Here is a 20,415-nt window from a genome sequence, read left to right on the forward strand (position 1 = left end):
CTGAGGACTCAGCCATGCTACTCCTAGGTGTATGTCCGAGAGAAATGAAACGTATGTCCACAGTCTTTGTAATAGCCAGAAAGTGAAAGCAACCTGAATGTCCATCAACCAGTGAATGTCTCCATACAGTGTGGTCTATCCATAGGACGCGGTAGGATTCAGCAGTCAAAAGAAATGAAGCCCTGACTGCCGCTAAAATGTGGCTCAACCTTGAAAAGTGCTAAGTGAGAGAACCCAGTCACAAAGAACTGCATATTGTATGGTCCCACGTACATGAAACGTCCAGAATGGGTAAATCCCTAAGAGACAGAAAGACTGGTTGGTGACTGCCGGGGGCGGGGGGAGTTGGGAGGAAATGCGGAGTGACTGCTAATGGGTATGGGGTCTCTTTGCGGTGACGAAAATGTTCTAAAATGGATGATGCCGACGGCTGCACAACTCTGTGCATAGACTAAAAACCACCGAACGGTATGCTTTAAAGAGGTGAACACCAACAACATGGTAGGTTGGATAAAGAGAGAAACATGGAGAAAACAAAGGGGAAAGTGGATCAGGACTGCTGAGAAAAGATAAGGTGAGAGCTGCTATTTCAGGTGAATGGCTGAGGAAAGCCCAAAGGCCGGGACATGTGAGTAGGGCCAGCACGCTGAGCAAAGTCATAAAGACTGGGGAGAGCTGGCCAGATGCGTGAACAGCAAATGCAAAGGCCCTGAGGTAGAAACATCCTTGGCAAATGGAAAAGTGGCCTGGAGGCAAGTGGCTGAGTGGGACTGGGGAGGAAAGCAGAGGGGATGTGGCAGCGGAGGGGGCAGGGGGTTAGGTGTTACATGGGACATCAAGGGCCATGGTGAGATCTTTGAATCGTACTCTGATGGTGACTCTGTCTTGCCACAATGGCTTGAGGCAGAGGCAGACAGCAACCCCAGAGTAGGTGGGTGGAAAGGCAAAAAGAGCAGAAACATTTCCCGAGCAGCCAGAGGCCCAAGCCTAAATGGGGGACCTGTGGGGCGGCCATGGCTCCCACAAGGACCCTCAGATCTCCACCCACCCCCTCCACTCAGCTCAGCCCAGGAATTGGAAGCAGCTGCTGGAGACCTGAGGAGGAAGCTCACAGTGTTGGACGTGTTGGAACACCCAGAGGAATTAGGATTAGTGTCTGGGAACAAAAGCCGATATATCGGATCATAGGCTCTCTCCCTTCCCCTTTGTGAGTCTGCCCTGGGAACACAGGCCAGGAAGCCTGAGGCCCTCTCCGGGTTCCTGTGGGCCTGCCAGGCCCGGCCTCGCGGTGCCCTCCCAGGCTCAGGTAACAGGCGCCTTCCTCTCCCTCCACAGGAAGATGGGCTGGGGCAGGGCTCACGGGATCAGCACTGGGCCTCCCCGTTGTTTCCACAGGGCTCTAAACACACACTATTAAATGCCACCACTCCCACGGGAAGAGGCTCACAGCCCCATCCCGGCCCAGCCCAGGAGGTCACGGCAAGGGTAAAATAAACACCCCATCAGCACCCCTTTCCCAAAGGCCTACTGTGTGCCATATGGCACTCTTCAACACTGAAAGGTGGGTGTTACCATGCCTACTTCCCAGGTGACGAAAGTGAGGCTCAGAAAGGCTGAGTAACTCACCCACAGCCGCAGATGTGAGGAGCAGAGGCCAGTCTGGACCCCGAGCGTCTAGGTCTAGAGCCCATATCACAGAACCAGAGACTTCACAGCCAGGAGGTGGCCCTACGGCTGCCTCTGGAGAGAGGGATTCCCAGGCTCAGGACAGGGACAATGGAGGGACAGGAACACAGGCTTGGGGGCAGGGGTGGGGTGTTCATAAAAAGTGCAGGAATAAGGATGCCAAGCAGGAGGCCATGAGCCCAAGTAGGAGCTGGCCAGGCCAGGTTTGTGGAAACCTCAGGAACTTGATGCACTTGTGAACCTTTTATTAAGCACTCAGTAGGTGCCGGTACTGCTAAGGCCCTGGGGATATAAACAAAGAACCAAACAGAAACTCCTGCCCTTGAGGGGCTTAGCCTGGCAGCGGGTAGGACACCAACAAAACAAGGCACACGCCACATGGAGGTAAGTTCTACGGAGGAAAAAGGAACCAGGTGAGGTGGCAGGCAGGGCCCTGGTGGGGAGAGCAGGAGGGAAAGAGCGAAGCGGGTGAGGCAGGGACCTAGGCCCTGGGGGAGCAGCAGCCCAGGCAGGAGGGCCAGCCTCCCCAGAGGCCGGGAGGTGGGAGCATGCCTGACTGGTTGACCACAGCACAAGGAGGCCAGCATGGCTGGTGGCTGGAGCAGAGCAAGCGAGGGGGGTGCTGGGAGGGAGGCAGGAGAGGGGATCCTGGCCCCAAGCCTCCAAATCGTGGAGAGGTGCCAGCACTCACGGGCACCCACGTGCGCACAAGTAGGTAGGGAAGCACAGAAGAAATGAGGAGAGGGGGAACGGTGTCCTTTTCTTTTCCTTTTGAACTGGAACTATCAATGTGGCTTCTTTTAAAAGCATGACTGGGGAGAAATGAACTCCTCTGGGAGGGCTCAGCATTGCCATGAGGTCCGAGGCCACAAAGTCACTGTGGGGAATAACCCCCAGGAAGAGCAGAGGCCCCGTGCAAGATCCCTGAAGGGTGACTAGGACTGTGAAAGCCGAGTGCCACCTCACACCACTGTGACCTCGGTGGACTGTGAGCCCAGGGGACAGGGACCCGGCCTGCCTGGGCACCGTCGGCCTCCACGTCCATCTGCAAGGACAGGAGGCACAGTGAGCGCCTGTCTCAGAAAGAGGGGGAGTGGGAAAGAATTAAAACCAATGAGCATCTATGCAGAAAAATCATAAATAAGACGTTTGTTAAAAAAACACAGGACTCGGAGTCCCCACTGCTCGCCCTGCCGATGTGGTTCAGGACGGGCTGGAAAACAGAACTGTAAAGATGACACAGCCAAGCCCAGAGGGGAGGCCATCCAGAACCCTGGACCCCAAACTCCCAGGCGAGGGGCTCGTTCATGTCTCCCTGTTCATGAGGGGACAATGGTCAAAGGAAGGAGGGAGCTCACAGCAGGTCTGGCTAGGGTGGGATGAGGGACACCAGGGCCATCTTCTTCATTTCTGTCCTAGAATCATTTCTGTGATTGAATTTTAAATTGAAAAATGAGTAAAGGGTGTGAGGTTAGAAGGGCTAGTCAAAAGCCAAAGGGGGTATGACCTCCTCATCTCCCTGACTCAAGGCCTGGGCCCAGACTCGCCCTTCCACAGGACCAGGCGCCACCCCCAGGAAATGTGATGAGGGCCCCAGTGCGCCCTAGCCTGGGGTTTCAGGCATGAGTCCCCAGCTCCACGCTGCCGGGGACAGGTAATTACAGAGACTGCATTTTCAGGGGAGTTTTGTTTTTAGCTTTAAGATATACAATTAGACATCCAAATCCCAGAGAGGCGGGGCGAGCCCTCCACCCACCGCAGCCCACTGTGGCCGGCCCAGTGGCAGAATTCAGTTATTTCTGGGTTGTCCTAAAATAGGGCAGAGCACCGCAGGAGGCTGCTGTCCTCAGGCCAGCAGAAGTCCCTCGGAGCGCCCCTGGCCCCATATCCCGACCAGGCCTCTATTACGCACCCACAGAGACTTACTGCGGGTGCTGGCTTGGCGTGGGGCCCGGGAGGGTGTGGGGACACAGCAGCGGCAGACCTCCCGGAGGAGGCCCCAGTCGAGTGGAGGAGACATACACTTCACAAGTGACTGACAGCTGCCACCAGCCCCCGAGAGTGCAGACAGGGGCCTGACCTGGTCTAGGGCAGTGACACCGGTGCTGGGACCTCAAGGTGAGGCTGGCCAGGTGAAGATGAGATGAGATGTCCTAGGCAATGGGAACAGCCCAAGAAGACCCCGAGGGAAGGAGGTGGCTCCCAGGAAGAGGTGAGAGAAGGCCAGGGGGGAGGATCAGGCCAGTGAGTGACCCCAGGGAGGTCAGGGAGCCCTGACTTCTTCATCGCTGCCCAAAGCCTGAGGCTGTCAGGATAACTCCGCAGTGCCGTGTCTGGTTTCTTCCTCCTGCTCAACTGGACAGCAAACACAGAGAATTCTGCCAACACAGTGTGTGTGGCCACGTCTTCCTAGTCCCTGCTTCGCCGTGTGTCAGAGACCAAGGAAGGCAGCTGGCCACCACTGGGGACCCACACAGATGAAGACCGCATCTCCTCTGTCACCGCTATTTCCCCAGAGCCCAGGACAGAGCTGCAGAGTGGGGCTCTCACTCTAGACCACCTTCCTGGCCCCTCAGGCTCATCTTTAATGAACCAAGAGTAAAAGCAGGTCCTGTCTGAGCTCGTGCTACAGTAATCGTGTTTCATATATATGAGCAGCTGCACTCTACCGCAATCCTATGAGGTATGTGCCATTATCACTCCCAATTTAAAAATGAAGAAACTGAGATCTAGAGAAGACAGGATAGGCCCCAAGTCACAGAACAGGGTTGGATGCTGACCTGAGGTGGCCTGACACCAAGGCCACATCTTCACTTCTTCCCCATGTCAGTTCCCCAGAGGGAAATGCTTCTTCCCAGGCCCCAGCAACCGAAGAGCCTCGAAGGCTGTGAAGGGTGGCAGGTCAGGGTGACGTGAGCCACCATTCTCAGCCTCTCAGAGGCTGGTCAGAAATTCGGGATTCCAACAGGAGCCACCCCAGAGTCCAGGCTCCATGGTTCCCCAATGTCGGCCCACTGCCACATCCCCAGCACCTGGCCCAGCCCGGCATCACCACCCAGAAAGTCAACAAGATCCCAGAGCCTTAGCAGCCCCAGGGTCTCCATCACTTAGGTGACGAGGGGTCAGTGCAAGTGGGAGCCACCTCCTGGCCACGGGCTGCCACACCCACAGGGTCCTTGAAGACAGGGACCAAAGAGGCCATTTGGTGCCTCTCCCTGGAGTCAGAGCAAAGATGCAGCATGGCCCGCAGTCACCAGAGGAACAGAAAGGAGAAGGGAAGCCAGGGTATCAGTGGGGCAGCCCCCGGTATGGGCTCCACCCACGCCCCCCAACAGCAACTCACCCTCCGCCAAACGGCCTCATCTGCATGTCTGTCTCATTAGCACGGAGCGCCGCTCTGGCAGGGAGCAGCTCAGTCATGGCCACAAGCGAGGCCCAGGAGAACCCGGCTTCTCACACTCAGGGGAACACTGAAAAACCCCTGGCTCTTTACAGATTCCCAGGCCCTGCCAGAACTGTGCTACAGGGCAGGGTGTCTCTCGCCACCTTCGCGTCCTGACATTTGAAGACGGACATTCTGGGGGTTCTGGGGCATTCTGTGCGCTGCGGGTATTTAGCAACAGCCTACCAGTATATAAGGCCAGCTGTAACAACCAAAATGTCTTCAGATATTGCCAACTGTCCCCCACATTAAGAATCACTGCTGCAGGCCTGGGGCCAAACCCGACATGGGGCTCAATCTCCTGACCCTGAGATCACGACCTAAGCCGAAACCAAGAATCAGACGCTTAACTGACAGAGCCACCCAGGCGCCCCATGGGCCGAACTTGTTAAGCAAGCTCGCCTGGGACTCTGATGCAGGAGGTGGGCCCCCAGCTAGAAGAGGGGCCTACCCAGGAGCACTGAGGGGGACCCCAGGGACCTCCCAGCCCCAGCTGTGCTCCTGGGTTCCTGAGAAGGCTGGTCCCTGGATTCTTCCCATCCGGCCCCTACAATGACAGGTAAGCAGAAGCTGCATCCCTTAAGTCCCTCCCAGCTGGTCCAGCAGACCTGGGGGCAGAGGGGCTGTCCCGGAGCCCAGCCAGCGCCTCCTCAGCCACGCCTACTCCACGATCTCCAGTCCTTGGCTGGGGTCCTGGCTGAGCGAGCCGTCGGTCACAGTGATGCAGCCAAGGTTCCGGGCTGATGAAACCCAGCCCAGGCCGGGAGAAGCAAGAGTCTAATAAGGAAACAATTTAAATCGACAACATCTGCCTGTGCTTCCCCGAAGAGAAAAGAGTACAGCCGCCTGGGGAGGGGCCGACCCCAGGGACCAGCCAAGGCGTCCATCCAGGGGCCGTGGGGCGGCAGAGCTTCCATCCCAGCGACGTGGCCAACGTGGCAGCCCAGCAGCATCTGGCTCCTGCCAGGAATTCAGGGCCGCGCGCAAGGGAAGCGTCTTGCTGCAGCCCTGACACAGGCAGCCGCTCCTCCCGCAACAGACTGAGGCAGCAGTCAGTTCCTAGAAGCCAGCCACTCTGTGCTGACACCGGCGTGGTGGGGGGTTGTCACCAGCCACCCCAAGACCCCTTCTCTGCTCCCCGGCCAATAGGAGCCCTGCTCCTGGCACAGGAGAAGAGGCTGGCATCAGCAAGTGACCCGTGGGAGTACAGAGTGGATGGCTGCTGGGGGCTGCAGCAACTCCAGATTGAAAAAGGAGTAGGGGGCCAGCCAATCACTCGGGCTTGGTGGGGAAGCATGAGGGTCAGGAGAAAGGATTCTGGAGTCACGCACCTGAGTTTGAATCCTGCCACTCACCAGCCCGAAGTTGAACTGGATCAAAAGCCCCACAGTAGGCAGGTGCCAGCTTCCCCATTTTACAGACACAGGCACACAGTCTCTCTGCTCGGCCTTCCGTACCCAGTCAGGCCACAGAGGCAGCTTCCCCACCACTCAGGGGGCCCTGTGGATGCTCTTCTCAGCTGACAACAATGGGCCACTCCCTCTTGCTCTTACACCACAGAGGAGAGCAGGCCATTGAAAGGATCCAAAGTAACCTTCCAGCTTTGACCAAGTGCTGGTCCAATCCCACGCACCTGGACAAAAATGCCCCCAGCTCCCAGTGTGGCCCAGCGGGACTCCTGTTTCCTAGGCATCCTGGCCCATATGGCAGGCATTAACTCTCTGTAGGCATGACTACCACCTACTTCACAGATGAGCAAACTCTCAGGAAGTCCACTGGTCACACAGGAGGTGCTGATCTGTCCTCCCAAGCCCTACCTCAGGAGCCCACCCCCAGAGGACACTCACGTTGAATGGGGGATGTGGCTGCAACCATCAGAAGTAAGTCACAAGTAAGGTTCAGCAGGAAGCCAGGCACACCAGGCCCCTAACAGAGCCTCCCCTTCCCCATCCCAAGACCATATATCTGGATGTTTCCCCCAGCCTTGAACCTGGCTGAGATATCCCAGGAGGCAGACTGGCAGGTGGCCCAGGCAGGCAATGTCCAGGCCGCTCCTGGCTGACTCACATCTGGGTGACGTTTGAATCATCCAAGGAAGGAAAGAGACAGGCGGGAGGGAATCCCATCCTCACAGCCCTGTTCCTTGAATGGCTGGTCTTAAGCGAGTCAAGAGGATGTCCTTATCCTCTGAGCCCCCACCCAACCCCATGAGGCCTTTCCAAAAAGCACCCTTCCCCCAACTACTGCAGCCAGACAAATCACTTCCTCTTCTGGGCCTGGGTCTTAGGTATGGTGAAAACAGAACAAGGCTCCCGTGTCTCAGAGCATGGAGCTCCTGGAGGCAGGGCCCTTGTCTCACTCACTGCTGCTTCTAAGTCCTGAGGACGGCACCTGGCACACAGTAGGTACTCAGGAAGTGTCTGATGACTAAATTCGTGACCTTCACAGCCCTGCTCCTGGCAAGGGCTGCCATAGGCCTTCTTACAGTGCTCCTTCCCCCTCCAGGAAAGGGGCCTTCCAGCTGTGGTTGGGCCATGTCCTTGGGCTCTCTGTAGAGTCCAAGGGGTCAAGGGTTATTGCCAATCTGGATCTGTCCCCAGGTGTTCCCATTCCCTGACACATGGCTCCCTGGTCTTCTGAGGCGACTGGGGGATATTCAGAGACCACTCATTCAGAGTTACGTCTCCTCACAGACTCAGACGTGTTTTTCCAACCATTTCAGCAGCTCCCCAAGATTCCAACCACAGGACACAGGGCTCAGGGTCAGGTGGGACCATGAGGCCCTGACTCACCAATCTCTACCTCCTCGACACCCGATTCTCCTACAGACTCATGCAGACCCTGGGCCAGTCACTGCCTCTGTCACACACTCATGCCACACACATTAACTTAGCATTTACTACACCGAGCCAGGCCTGAGGAGGACCCTGAAGAAACATCCAGAATAAGCCTGGGCCTCAGTCTTGTCTGCATCCAAAATGCATGTGGCCATTCTCATTCAGGTCCACGTGATTTCTCTTTAGCCAACTCAAAACCTTTAGGAGGTGCTGGACCCTTCTCTTGGCATTCAGGGAGAGTACTCAGTCAGTCATTCCCAAAGAGAGGGGTTAGGGCCAGAGCAGCCAGAAGAAGCCAACACCTCCCCTCCCCCATGGTGCTCAGAACTCCTCTGAGAGCGGATGCAGCTAATGGTCTCCCCCGGCTCATGGGCCCCAGGTCAGGGACCACGGCTGTCTTGGTCATTGCTGGGCCCAGTGCCCAGTGCAAGGCCAGGGCGGTAGCCTGGCTCTAATCACAAATGTTTGCTGACTGGGTGAACCGCAGGAAGAGAGAAGAGAAACAATTAAAAGGAGGGACAGAGGAACATGGACCTTTCCCTTCTGCTCCTGGCCTTGGGTCCCCTCCAATAACTGCCCTGGATTAATACCAATCATTGCCAGCCTTCATTGAGCACTTCCTCTGTGCCAGGGGCTATGCTGGGTAGATAACCGGTGTTAATCCATTTAACCCAAACACCAGCTTACAACCCCATTTCACAGATGAGGAAAGTGACGCTCAGAGAGATCCCGCGGTCTGGCAGCCGCAGGAGCCCATCCTCCCTCTGAACTGCCAAGCCCCCTCAGGCCAGCAGCCCCTGCTGGGGTTTTCACAAGCAGCAGAAGGAAAATCTGCAGCCAGAGAAGACCGTTGGCACCAACTGCCAAGATGAGTTACAGCCTCGTAAACAGGAGCGATGTTTATCAGGTCATGACGGTTCAGATTGCCCCACCAACAAGACCCTGGAAAGACAGGACCTCCTCCAGACTGCTAGGCAGCCAAGAAAGCGCCTCGTTTTTGTCTAGAGGTGCCCAGCACTCCCAGAGGTGTAGGATGTCTCACGGCCGTTGCTGACACACATGTGTGCACACATTGTCAGTGCTCAGCTCACAGATTCTCAGAACAGCCCCATGAAACCAGCCCTCGAGAAGCAGGACAGGCTCCCAGAAGCCCCTTGCAGACATGACTGCCACCCCCAACAAAGATATCATCATCCTGACTCATATTAGGGTGGGTTTTTTGAATCAGATTGCTTTTGAACTTTATATCAACACCACCACACCGCATGCTCTCGTCTGCTTCCTTCCCTCCACGTTGTTTGTGACGCCTGTCCTGGTAGTGAGTAGCGGCGGCTTGTTCATTCTCACCGCAGAGGAGGCTCGAGCCTTGTTTGGAACCATTCCATGATGACAGCTGACAGCCACCTCCCCCTCTGCAAACTGGAGCCCCAAGTGGACAACCCCATGGCTGCCCTTGGTGGTCCTAAAACACAAATTTGACTCTTCTGGGGCTCCCCCCTCGGGAAGGTCCAAACCCCTCCCCATGGCCTCCTGCCACTCCAGCGCCCCCCACCCTGCCCGACTGGGCTGCTGGCTCCTGCCTGCTCAGCACTCTCACCCTTGCCCTCCCTTTGCCCCAGGCTGCTCTTCTCCCCGCCACCTGCCCACTCCTCACTGGGACCAAACCCAGCACCACTTCCTGGGGAGGGGCCCTGTGACAGCAGAGCTTTGCCACCACAGGCCCCACACACGGAAGGTGTTCAGGAAATTGTCCCCTGCGGGACTGGGAGCCGCAGGTGTGCTCTGCCCCCACATGTCTGCTCTCGGAAAGAAAGCGGTGGCAGGAGAGGATGGCCTGCCTGCCTTCCCCGGAGCCCTCCTCAGCACTGGGCTATGCACTTTTTCCCTGCTCAGCTAGTTTGGTCTACTTTCAGCTGCCAGGTGCATGGCCCTGTGCTGAACAGGTAACCCTCCCACCCTCACATTGGCATCCCCACACTACCTGATGGAGGAAGAAACCAAGACTGAGAGGACAAGGCCTCTGGCCACTGTCAGAGAGCCAACCCACAGCTGCCAAGTTCCAACAGCAAAGCCTGGGGTGGGCCCCAGCCCCCTCCTCCTCCCCATCCCACCGGGAGCAGCCCCACCTCCCATAGAGGGCCCACCCAACACACCCCAACGGTGCCCCCAGCTGCCTCTCAATCACAGCCTCTGAGCCCATGGCGGTGCCCAGCTGCCTGGTGTGCCGGCGAGGGCTGCTCCTGACACGGGCTGATACCTCTGGCCCCAGGGCGGGGAGGGGCAGGACCCAAGCAGCTGGCAGTGGCCGGCACACGATCCAGCACCACCAGTGCCCACAATGGTTCAGTGCCAAGGGAGAAAAGTCGCAGTCCCATGCCAGCACCAACCGGCAGCAGGAAGCCCCAGGACGAAGACACAACGGAGCCCACTCCTGCCCACAGTCTGGGGAAGGAGCTAAGAGGCGGGGACAGAGACTGTGGTGTCCTGAGATGAGGGCCCGCAGGGGGTGTAGGAAGCAAGAGTCCAAGGAAGGCTTCCGAGGAGGTGGCTCTTGGGCTGAGCAGGAGTTTAGCCAAGTGAAGCAGTGGGGGAAGGGAGCTTGAGGTCGAAGGAACTGCAAAAGCAAACAACTAGAAGAGTAAGGTGTGGTGGGAGCAAGGGGAGCGCCGGGAGAGGCAGGGGCCTCCCGCCCACTGAGCGGCCCCTGGCTTCCTCACCCACTCCCCTGTCCCCAGCAGAATCTGACACTGGGGCCCTCCACCTCGAGTGGGGGGCTGTTGTCGGCCTGTCAGAGTGAGTCCCAAAGCTGGCTGTGAGAGGGTCCTTTCCCGCAGGCAGGACCTCACGCCCCACCCAGCCCAGGTCCTCCTGGGGAGAGTGCCCTAGATCACACTGGCTCAGAGCCAAGCACGCCAAGGTGGGGCAAGTTCAAAGCAATGCGGGAGCACAGAGACCCACTGGGGACCCTGTGCTCCAGGGCGATAACAGTCCCCTTAGACAGTAAGTGTGCTCCTGGTCCATTCCCACCCCTCTGAAGGGCAGAGAGCCCCATAGGGAAAGTGTCCTCTCCCCATATCACCCCACAGAATCCCAAGAGAGAGAGACAGCACCCCAGAGTAAGTCCTGGCCCACAAAGAAGTGCCAGCTGCCATGGGACAGGTGAGGGGGGTTGGGGGGAGCTGAGGTGTGCCACCCAGCGCAGCACTGTGACTCAGCCCAGGGACGGGAGATGGACTGCAGTGTGTACTGTGCTTCCAGTAGGTGCCAGAAGCCAAGCTGGACGTTTGACAGGCATTATCTCACTGCGTCCTCCCAAGAACACTGCGAGGCAGGCACCACCAGCCCTGCTTGGTAGGATCGAAGGGACTAAGTTCCTTGCCCAAGGTCACACAGGCAACAAGACTCAGGACAGAACGTCCTTCCCAGTCCTAAGTCCGGGGCAGGGCACCAGCCTGACCAACGAGGCAGAAGGTCCTCCATCAAAGCTGCCTCCTCCCAGCTGCTGAACCAAGTTGGCTAGAGGGGGCTGCTGGCTGGCTGCTCTCAGTTGACGTGCAGGCTCGGGGGCCAGTGGCTCCAAGCCTGCATGTGAGAGCTATTCCAAGCCCAAGGTGCCAAAAGAAGCTCAGAGTAGAGACCAAGGGTTTGCAAGCACAGCCCTAAAGAGACACCACTACCAGGCACAGACTGAGCAGTTTCAGGCCTCTCCAGGGCCACCACTGGCACGGTGTGACCTCCTGGAGAGCCAGAGGCCCAGGGGACGACAGACTTCAGGTCACAGAGCACATCCGAAGTCGTGGGGGCTGGTCTGGTGTGCCCACGTCCAGAAGCACTTGCCAGACAAGGTGGATAATGAAGACACACACACCCCGCTGCCGCCACCCGGGTCTCTTCTGGAGCAAATCTGATGTCTCTCCCCTGCTCAAACCTCGCCGTGGCTGTCTGGCAGGATGAAGGTAAACTTCCCCTGCTGCCAGGGTGTTCTACTGCCCATCCCCAGCAACAGACAAGTGACCACAGGATCGCCACATGGCAGTCACCAGACTGCACACAGAGGCCCCAGGCTCCCGAGACACGCGAGCACACACACTAGCAGCCATCACAAGCCTCAGCAGGACTTCCTGAATGTGAGTTGGGACTTTAGGTACTAAGAAAGCAGAGTTCAAGGGCACTTGGGCACTTAGACACACGAGGTCATTGCTGCTGAACCCGTGGCCAGAGTGGCTCCCAGGACAGAGCTCACCACGAGGAACAGGCCTCGGGGAAGAGCCTTGGCTCCACAAAGCCAGATCGTCTCAGGTCAGGGCTCTGCTGCTGCCAGGCTGGCAGACAGGGGTCAGGGGCTGCCAGGGTGGCACCTGCCAAAGGTGTGGCCAGCTGGCAGCAAAGGCCAGGTCCAAGGAGCAGACGTCAAGGCCAGGCCCAGGCTGGGCAGCTTTGGGCTTCACCATGGGCACCGGCAGCACAGTCTGACCCCACAGGGACCCAGCGGCTGGCCTGGTGCCCCCCTTGGCTGCCTGGAGTGGCCCCTACGGCTTGCCAGCAGGACTGTTCTCCACAGCTGCCTGCCTCCTCAGGCCCCTCAGCCTGCACAAGGAAGGCCTTCCGCGGGGGCCCCAGGGACCAGGCAGGACCTGGTAAAACGAGGGAGGCAGACTACGGCGGAGATCCAAAGGTGTGCAGGGGGGTCAGGAGCCTAGAGCAGGCATCCCGCGGAGAAGGCAGCCGCAAAGCCCCTGGGGCCAAATGCTGCCACGCGGCACTGTTGCCAGATACCCAATTTAAAAGAAACCGGAAGTCTAGATTTTTATTCTGTCAAAAACTATTAGAGAACAGTATGGGGCAGCAAAATCCCAGCTACATTTGGCCACCGTGTGCCCTGTGAACTTCCATCTTCTGCCAGCCACTAAGCACTAGGTACGGTGCCAGGCGCTTCAGGACCAGGAAACCCACCTGCCCACTCTGCCTGCCGACCTTCCCTCCAGGCTGCCCGCTCTTCTCCCTCTGCCTGTCACCGTGCAGCCGGGCCGGCAAAACCCACCCAGCCAACTCCAACTGTCCCTTACGGGGTGCTGGTCAGGCCCCCTTGCCTCTTCTCCAGTCAGCAGCCAAGAGCCCTCATCCTAATGGGCAACCCAGACCACACTGCCCCCCTGCCCCTCAGCTGGGCCCCCAAGGCCAGGAGGGGTCAGGCCTGGCCACCCCCCATCTTCATTTGCACCAGTCCCTCCCTACTGTGCTGGCCGAGGAGTCTCCCTCCGCCTGTCTGAGAGGACTTGCTATAAGGTAAATCAACACCTCCCTCTTGCTCCCTCCCCTGGAACTGCCAGCACGTGCATGGGCCAGGCTACAGGACCCGTGCCAGCTGGGTGCAGAGACCTCTTGGGATGTTTGGGATTCTTCTTGCCTGAAGGATAGATTGGCTCAAGGCTGGAAGCCTGCACCCAGCCTACTGCCTCCCAACTCACCAGACTTGGCTGGGACCTCTGCATCCCTCCCAGGACCTCTGGGAAAGCCTCCCAGATCCCACTTGGATGCATCTGCCTGGTGGGCCTTCAAGCAGGGACCTTAGCAAATGCCCACTGTGCCCTGGGGCCAGCCCATGCCTGGCCCCAAATCCATGGCAGTGATTTTAGCTTCACCCCACCTACGGCCCTAGGGCCCCTTTTCCTCGGATATCACAGGATCTAGCTTGATGCCTCGAAAGTATCCAAATCTGGATTTTCCTGTACCACCCCAAATAAAAAGAACCTTCTTCAAAGGTCTGAGGCATCACATGGGGCTGTAGCTACTTCCAGCCCTCTGCCACCAAGGCAAGGCAGGACTTTGGAGCTGGGCCTGCCCAGTTTAAATCATGGCCCTGCCACTCCCTGGCTGAGTGAAAGGGGCCCATCACTTCAGCTCTCCTGAGCCCGGTGCCCTCATCAGATCATGGGGTGGTTCCAGGGCTCAACTGATCACACATCCGTGCTCGGCAGATCCCTAGCATCCAGGAAGCGCACATCAACACAGTTTAAACCCTAATGATTAAAAGGTTATCTTCCCAATTACATTACCAGCTGGGTGACTTCTGGCATATGGCTTCCCCTTTGACTTCGGCGCCCCCCCCCATCCCGTGGTCAAGAGGATTAATGGACATACCACTTGCAAAATACTGGCACAGAACGCAGGCCCTTGGAACACGGTAGCTGTGAGGATTACAGTTTTTTAAGGAGGCCTCAGAAAGATGAGGCTGGGGAACTGCACGACATACCACCTGCTCTACCTGCTCAAATTGGGTCAGGCTGGAGCTGTGTACCCGGCTGTTGCCATGGCACCCAACATAAGGAAATCCCCCAGCTAGGAAGGCGGGTGCTGCAGGGGTGGGGCCACAGGCCTGCTTTACTCAGACAGCACCCATGCGGCCACCAGCAGTCTCTGGGCCATTGCAGGGATCCCTGGGGTTGGGAAGAGTATACTACTGGATCTGGGCCCAAGATCTAAGTAGGTGTCATCACCCCTGACCTACCCCGACTCCAAAACAACGGGGCCTTGGCCATCTGGAGGGGTGGGCTGTGAGGCAAGGCTCCCAGGCTGCAGAACAGGATGGGCGGAATGGGCGTGGAGGAGGTAGGAGCCCAGGAACCCCTATATCCTGGGCAAAAGCCAAAGCAGCTCTAAAGCAGCCTCGGGTCCCAATGTCCGTCTGCTCCCTCGAGCCACACCTGCCCAGCAGCTGACAGGTTCCCAGAGCCCACTAATGCCCAGCCTTGGGGGCTCAATGTCAGCTCCTCCCTCCACAGCCCCGTCAGGTTTCAACCAGGATGAAGGCTGGGAAAGGCTGTTTGGGCTCAGCTGGGTTCAGGGAATCCATGGCCCCTTGCCAGGAGGGAAGAAGGAGAGGCAAAGGTAAAATCCAGACGCTGTGGGCCGAAACCTGGAACTTTCCAGACTTTCCCAGATGAGGGGGCAGGTTTAGGGCAATGGAAAGGCTGACAGGTAGGGTGACAGTGGCCCCCGTGCCTGAGAGGAGACCTCAGTCTGGGGCTAAATACGGATTCCTCAGTGGGATCTAAGACCCTGTTCCACCCCTAGCTCATGTGTGGGCCCTCTGCTGACTCTGGCTGGTCCCTCCAAGAAGTGGGAGGGCTAGGGCGTGGGGCCTGGACCCCTCTGCCATAGTAACCTAAACTGCTGCAACAATTTGCCTGAGCCAGACGTGGCCCAGCCATTATCCATTATCCTCACAACTCTAGGGCCAGGTGTGACTTCTCCCATTTCACAGACAAGGAAACGAAGGCTCAAAGGTAGAACAGGATAGTGGTTAAAAGCACACCCTGAAGGAATCTGGGCTCTGCTGTATAGCTCAGGCAAATCATTCCCTTCCTGAGCCTCAGTTTTCACCTCTGTAAAATGGGGATAATAATCCTACCGTTTCCCCACCCCCTTCCCCCCACCCCACTCCATGGCATAGTCCAGGAATTAAGGAAGAAGTGATAGTAAAATGGGGAGCACAGCACCAGCAATTGCTGGTTCTTGGAATCCGAGAGGTTAGGTAACTTGCCCAAGGTCACCCAGTCAGTGAGTGGCCGACCCCAGACCCTAGCTCCGAGCACAACCCTTTCCCCAAAACCTTGGGCTGCTCTGTGGGTGGCCACGGGATCACTGCCTTCCCAGGCAGCGGAGGACTGCCACCAGCCCCCATAGCAAAGGGCAGCCCTTCTCTGAATTCCTCAGATAAGTAAGCAGTTCCCAGCAGACTGGGGAGCCTCCAGGCCAGAGTGGGCCCAAGTGCAGAGAAAAGGCACTCTCCCACCGTCCGCACCGGAGATTCCTAAATTTGGGTTAGGCTGTATCCCCACCCCCTTACCCCACCCCCTTGCCCTGTCCTCCCAGACCACCAGATTCATCCAACAGGTCTCCAAATAGGCCAAGTTCAATTGAGAACTGCCTCCTGTGAGGTCCCTGGAAAGCCACTTACTTCCTCTTTCTGGGCCTCAGTTTCTCCAGCTCAGAACTGTGAGGCAGCTCCAGCTAACTGGGCCCACAAGGAGGCCTGAGTAGCCAAGTAGCCAAGGGACAGACCAGGGAAAGGAACCAGCATGTCCTGGGCACCGGGCCAGGCCCTGTACTGCATTCTATCTACTGAAACTTCTCCACAACTTTGACAGAGACCTGTATTGGGCCCAGAAAGTGACAGAGCTAGGACTCGAACCCCCATCTGTCAGACTCCGAGACACTCTCCCCTGGCAAGCCCCAACTCTGTAACACCAGGTGGGCCCAGTCAGCGGGTGCAGCTCGGGAACTCAGTCACCCTCGGCAAAGAGCTGGACAGCTGGACCTGCAGAACGGGGAAGAACACATACGCAAAACTGGACCGAGCGTCTTTCAGAGAGGGTGGCAGCCTCCTTGACAAGGGCATTTGCAATGCAAAGCAGCCCAGCCCCAGCCAGAAGAGGACCGACACTCAGAGAGGGCTGGGCAAGCCAAAATCGAGCCACCTCCCTCCAGTCAGACCGGCAGTGCCTGGGAACCTGTGGCTGGCCCAGGCTCTAAATCATATGACAGCCCAAGCTGCCAGCTGGGTGCAAGGTGGCCTGGAATACTCCTCCCCGTCTCAGCCCCTCCAGGCACAAACCCTGGTGGGTTCTCTGCGCAAGTCTGAGGTTTGGGCCTGTGTGCAGGGCCCCAAGAGAGGGCTGAAAGAATGAATCCCCACCTATCCAGCTGGTCACCTGCGTACGGATGCAGGCACCCTGCCAGTTTCCTCAGGCCCAGACCTCCCAGATCACTCAGCCCTGCCTTGTGCAAACCTGCCCCAGACACACATAATCCCCAAGACTCTCTGGGCCCACAGGGGCGCTTCCACGTGCCAAGTGGCTAGATCTGGCTCATCATCCCCCCCACTCCCCTGCAGACGCGACTGCCCCAGCTCCTACCTTGACGACAAGCTGACAAAATCCCCGCCATCCAGCAGCCGGACCTTGCAGAAGAGGACTCCGTTCACGAAGGGGACCGCAGTCAGCTCCTCCAGGGTGAAAGTGGTTTGGAATTTGAATTTCTTCTTCTTCATCAAGAAAGCCATGAGCGAGTTCCCTGAGCCTGAAGCCCCGAAGGCCGAAAAAGGGGGTGGGGGGAAGCCAGAAATCCCCAGGATTCCTTTCCCTACACCACACCCCCTCCTCAAAACATCAGAGCCGGATCCCGCCCAGATGGTGGCGAAGGCAGCCGAGCAGGCGGGGATCTAAGTACGGAGGGCCCAGGTCTGAGCGACCAGTCCAGTACGCGGGCCGGCTGGCTTCACCGTCGGGGAGCCGGGGTTCGGAGCGGCTCGGAGCGGCCGGGGGCTTCACCAGCATGTAAACATTGGAGCATGGCCCAAGAGGCAGGGGCAGGGGTGACGGGCGGCGCACGAGCGGCCGCGCTGGCGGGCAGCATCCCGCACCGCGGTCTCCCGGGAGCCTCTCGCCGCGCTACCGGGCGCGGCTGGCGGACCGGTGAGGCCGAGGGCGGCGGGCGGCCCCNNNNCCTCGCTCGCCGCCTCTGCCCAGCACCCCGCAAGCAGCAGCGCCGCCCCCTGCGCTCCGGGCGCGGCCACCCGAACCCGACGCTGTGCGGCGCGGTGGGGTGAATGCTGAGGCCCAGCGCGGCCGCCCGCGGAGCTGCCGCTGAGCGCGGGAGGGGCGGGGCGCCGGCGGCCCAGCCTGCCCTCAATTGGGCGACCCAGCGGGGCGGGCACGGAGCGCGATTGGAGGACGGCGGCGTGGGGCGGGACTCGCGGGAGGCAGAGGCGGCTCAGAACGCTTGGATTGGTGCGCCGCGCGGCTGAACCCGCCGCCTCGGTCGGGGCGGGGAGAAAGGAAAGGGAGAGGGGCCCCGAGAAGGCAGTGGGAGGTTGCGGGGCGGGAAGCCCGGGCTGGTCCGGCGAGGAGGAGGGCGCGAGCAGAAGAAAAGAAGAAACAATGAAGAGAAGAAACAATATGAACACTGGCTATAACGGCCCTCCAGTGTATCCCCGACTTGAGCTCGTTAGCCGCTAAATCAGGCCCAGAGGTAGGGAGTCCCATTTTTCCAGAAACACCCAGAGAGGTGGCCAGGACTAGAACAAGCAGGTCTTTCGCCTAGGAATCTCTAGTTCTGAGCACTGAGAAGAAAGTGTGTGCAAGGGCTTCGCCGAGGGAGTGACTTGAAGCAGTTCATCACGCAACCGATGCTAGACCCAGCTTCTCCCCCAAGCTGCTTTCCAAGCCTTTTGTTGTCAGTTAGCTTCTTAGCCAGTTATTGCTGCTCTCTGACTACATTAACTGCCCTGGATACCTCCCAGACCCTGGACGCCTTGTAGTTCGTTCATTCAGTCCCCAAATGTTAAGCGGCAATCTGCTTGGAACCAGGCTTGGACCCAGTAGTGAGCTCCTGGTGGCCCTCCCTCTCCAGCCTCTCTAAGCCCAAGATGAGATGGTGGAAGGAGCAGCCTGGGACACAGGCAGCAACAAATCTGGTAGATGAGAAGTGGAACTGGGACTGGAGGAGCCTGGTTGAGGCAGGATGCATGCCCTGAGTTAGGCAGGGGCATGCACAGGGAGCCTCTAGAGGCCTGGAGGACAGAGAACGTTGTGCCCACAGAAGCTGTGAGTACTTCCATCTGGCTGCATTGAGATTCGAGAGAGGCAGGGGGCAAGCGATACAACTGGAAGGCCTGTAGTGGCTGGATCTTACAGAGTCTTTAGACCAGAGTGAGGAGGGGAGCCACTCACACATTTTGAACAGGAGAGTGACCCAGACTTGTTTTTTGGTGTAAGAAGCTGGCTCCGGCATCCCCTGGTGTGGAGGAGAGAATATGGGAAACAGGGCTAAGGGGACTTGTGTTGATCCAGACAAGAAATGATGAGGGCAGAACCTCCAAGCTGAGAGAAAACAAGAGGATGGATTTGAGAGACAGAAATTGATTGTACTTGGGGCTGAGTTAGGTCCAGACATGTAACTGAGGGCTCAGATTTATGATTTCTTTCTGCCTCCTAGCCATAAAATGGGGTGGCAACCTGTACTTCTCCCCAGTTGGTCCCATGATTTAGAAAACACAATTAAGCCAGATAGATGAAAAATGGTAAGAGCAGCTCCCACTGCTATTATGTACCCCATGTACAGCCAGGGTAGTTGAGGCCTGGAGAGTTTAAATCATTAGAATGGGGTCTTAACCCTGGAGCACAGGCACTAGAGGGCTAAGCTATGCTACCCACTCTGTGGGGTGTGTTCTCTTTACTGATCCTGGCTGGGCCTGCTCCACGGGGGAAGAGCCTGTGCCCACCTGACCCCAGAAGGGGATTTCAGAGGAGAGGACCAGCCAAGGAGGTCTCAAGGCCTGTCTGGCACCTTAGCTGTGACCACGAGTAACCCCAAACTGCTCTAACAGGAAGTAGGGTGGGCCTGGCTGCCAGACTTAGCTCGGTAGAGTATTTATCTCTCTGTAGCCTCAGGGCTGGGAGCCCGGGGAAGTTTCTTTCCTCATTTCCCAGATGGTGCCTGTGGAAGGGAGAGAGCCTGGTGCAGTTCACAATGCTCCAACTGGGGTGAGACAAACCCGTGTTAGAATCCTGGCTCTGCTGCACATTGGTAGTGTGGCCTTGGTTTGGGACACTGAAGCTTGGGGACTCCACATAGAGAGGGGGTTCAGTGTGATATGCCTAGGACCACTTGCACTGAAGCCATCAGAGCAGGATTCAAAATCCAGCTGACTTAACACTGACCACCTGTGTCACACAAGCTTTGGGTGTACTTTTGCATGCATAGAAAGGAATCTTGAAGGATACACCCTAACTTTTTTTTTTTTTTTTTTAATCTCTGAGTCATAGTTTTTCACCTGTGAAAGGGGAATAAGAATACCAACCTGGGCCGCCTGGCTGGCTCAGTCAGTAGAGCATTCAACTCTTAATCTCAGGGCCATGAGTTCAAGCCCCACGTTGGGTGTAGACCTTACTTAAAAATTTAAAAAAACAAGGGGCGCCTGGGTGGCCCAGTCGTTGGGCATCTGCCTTCGGCTCGGGGTGTGATCTCGGCGTTCCGGGATCGAGCCCCACGTCAGGCTTCTCCTCTGGGAGCCTGCTTCTTCCGCTCCCACTCCCCTTGCTGTCTCTCTCTGTCTAATAAATAAATAAACCTTTAAAAAAATTTTTAAAAACGAAAACAAGAAAGAAGGAAGGGAGGGAGGGAGGAAGGAAGGAAGGATGGAAGGAAGGAAGGAAGGAAGAATACGAACCTTTTCAGAATGTTGTGAGGACTTCAAGAGGCCATACCTGCAAATGGCTTAGGCCTGAAGGGACGTGGAGATCTGAGCAAGTGGTCAGAACGGAGCTCTAGGCCAGCATGTTCACACTTCTCCAGCACCCCCAAATTCCCAAGCATAGCCTGTCCTACCTACCTGAGGCCCTGAGCAGACATAAGGAAAGTAGTACCTAACAAGATAATTCTGACAAG

General features: G+C 57.6%; 1 protein-coding gene across 2 annotated transcripts in view; it reads right to left on the minus strand.

Annotated features, from left to right (window-relative positions):
- The window catches only part of FAM102A (family with sequence similarity 102 member A), a 34,148-nt gene extending 16,686 nt beyond the window's left edge, over positions 1-17,462 (minus strand). The window contains exon 1 of one of the 2 annotated variants that reach the window (XM_002915179.3): positions 16,884-17,462. In XM_002915179.3, the coding sequence (XP_002915225.1) occupies positions 16,884-17,029 (146 nt within the window). In that variant the 5' untranslated portion in view covers positions 17,030-17,462. Of the gene's footprint in view, positions 1-16,119; positions 16,142-16,883 lie in introns of those variants that run through there. The other variant, XM_034664591.1, reaches the window with a different exon arrangement.
- Positions 17,463-20,415: the final 2,953 nt, after the last annotated feature.

The sequence above is a fragment of the Ailuropoda melanoleuca genome, chromosome 7, assembly GCF_002007445.2.
Source record: "Ailuropoda melanoleuca isolate Jingjing chromosome 7, ASM200744v2, whole genome shotgun sequence".
Classification (NCBI taxonomy): Eukaryota; Metazoa; Chordata; class Mammalia; order Carnivora; family Ursidae; genus Ailuropoda; species Ailuropoda melanoleuca.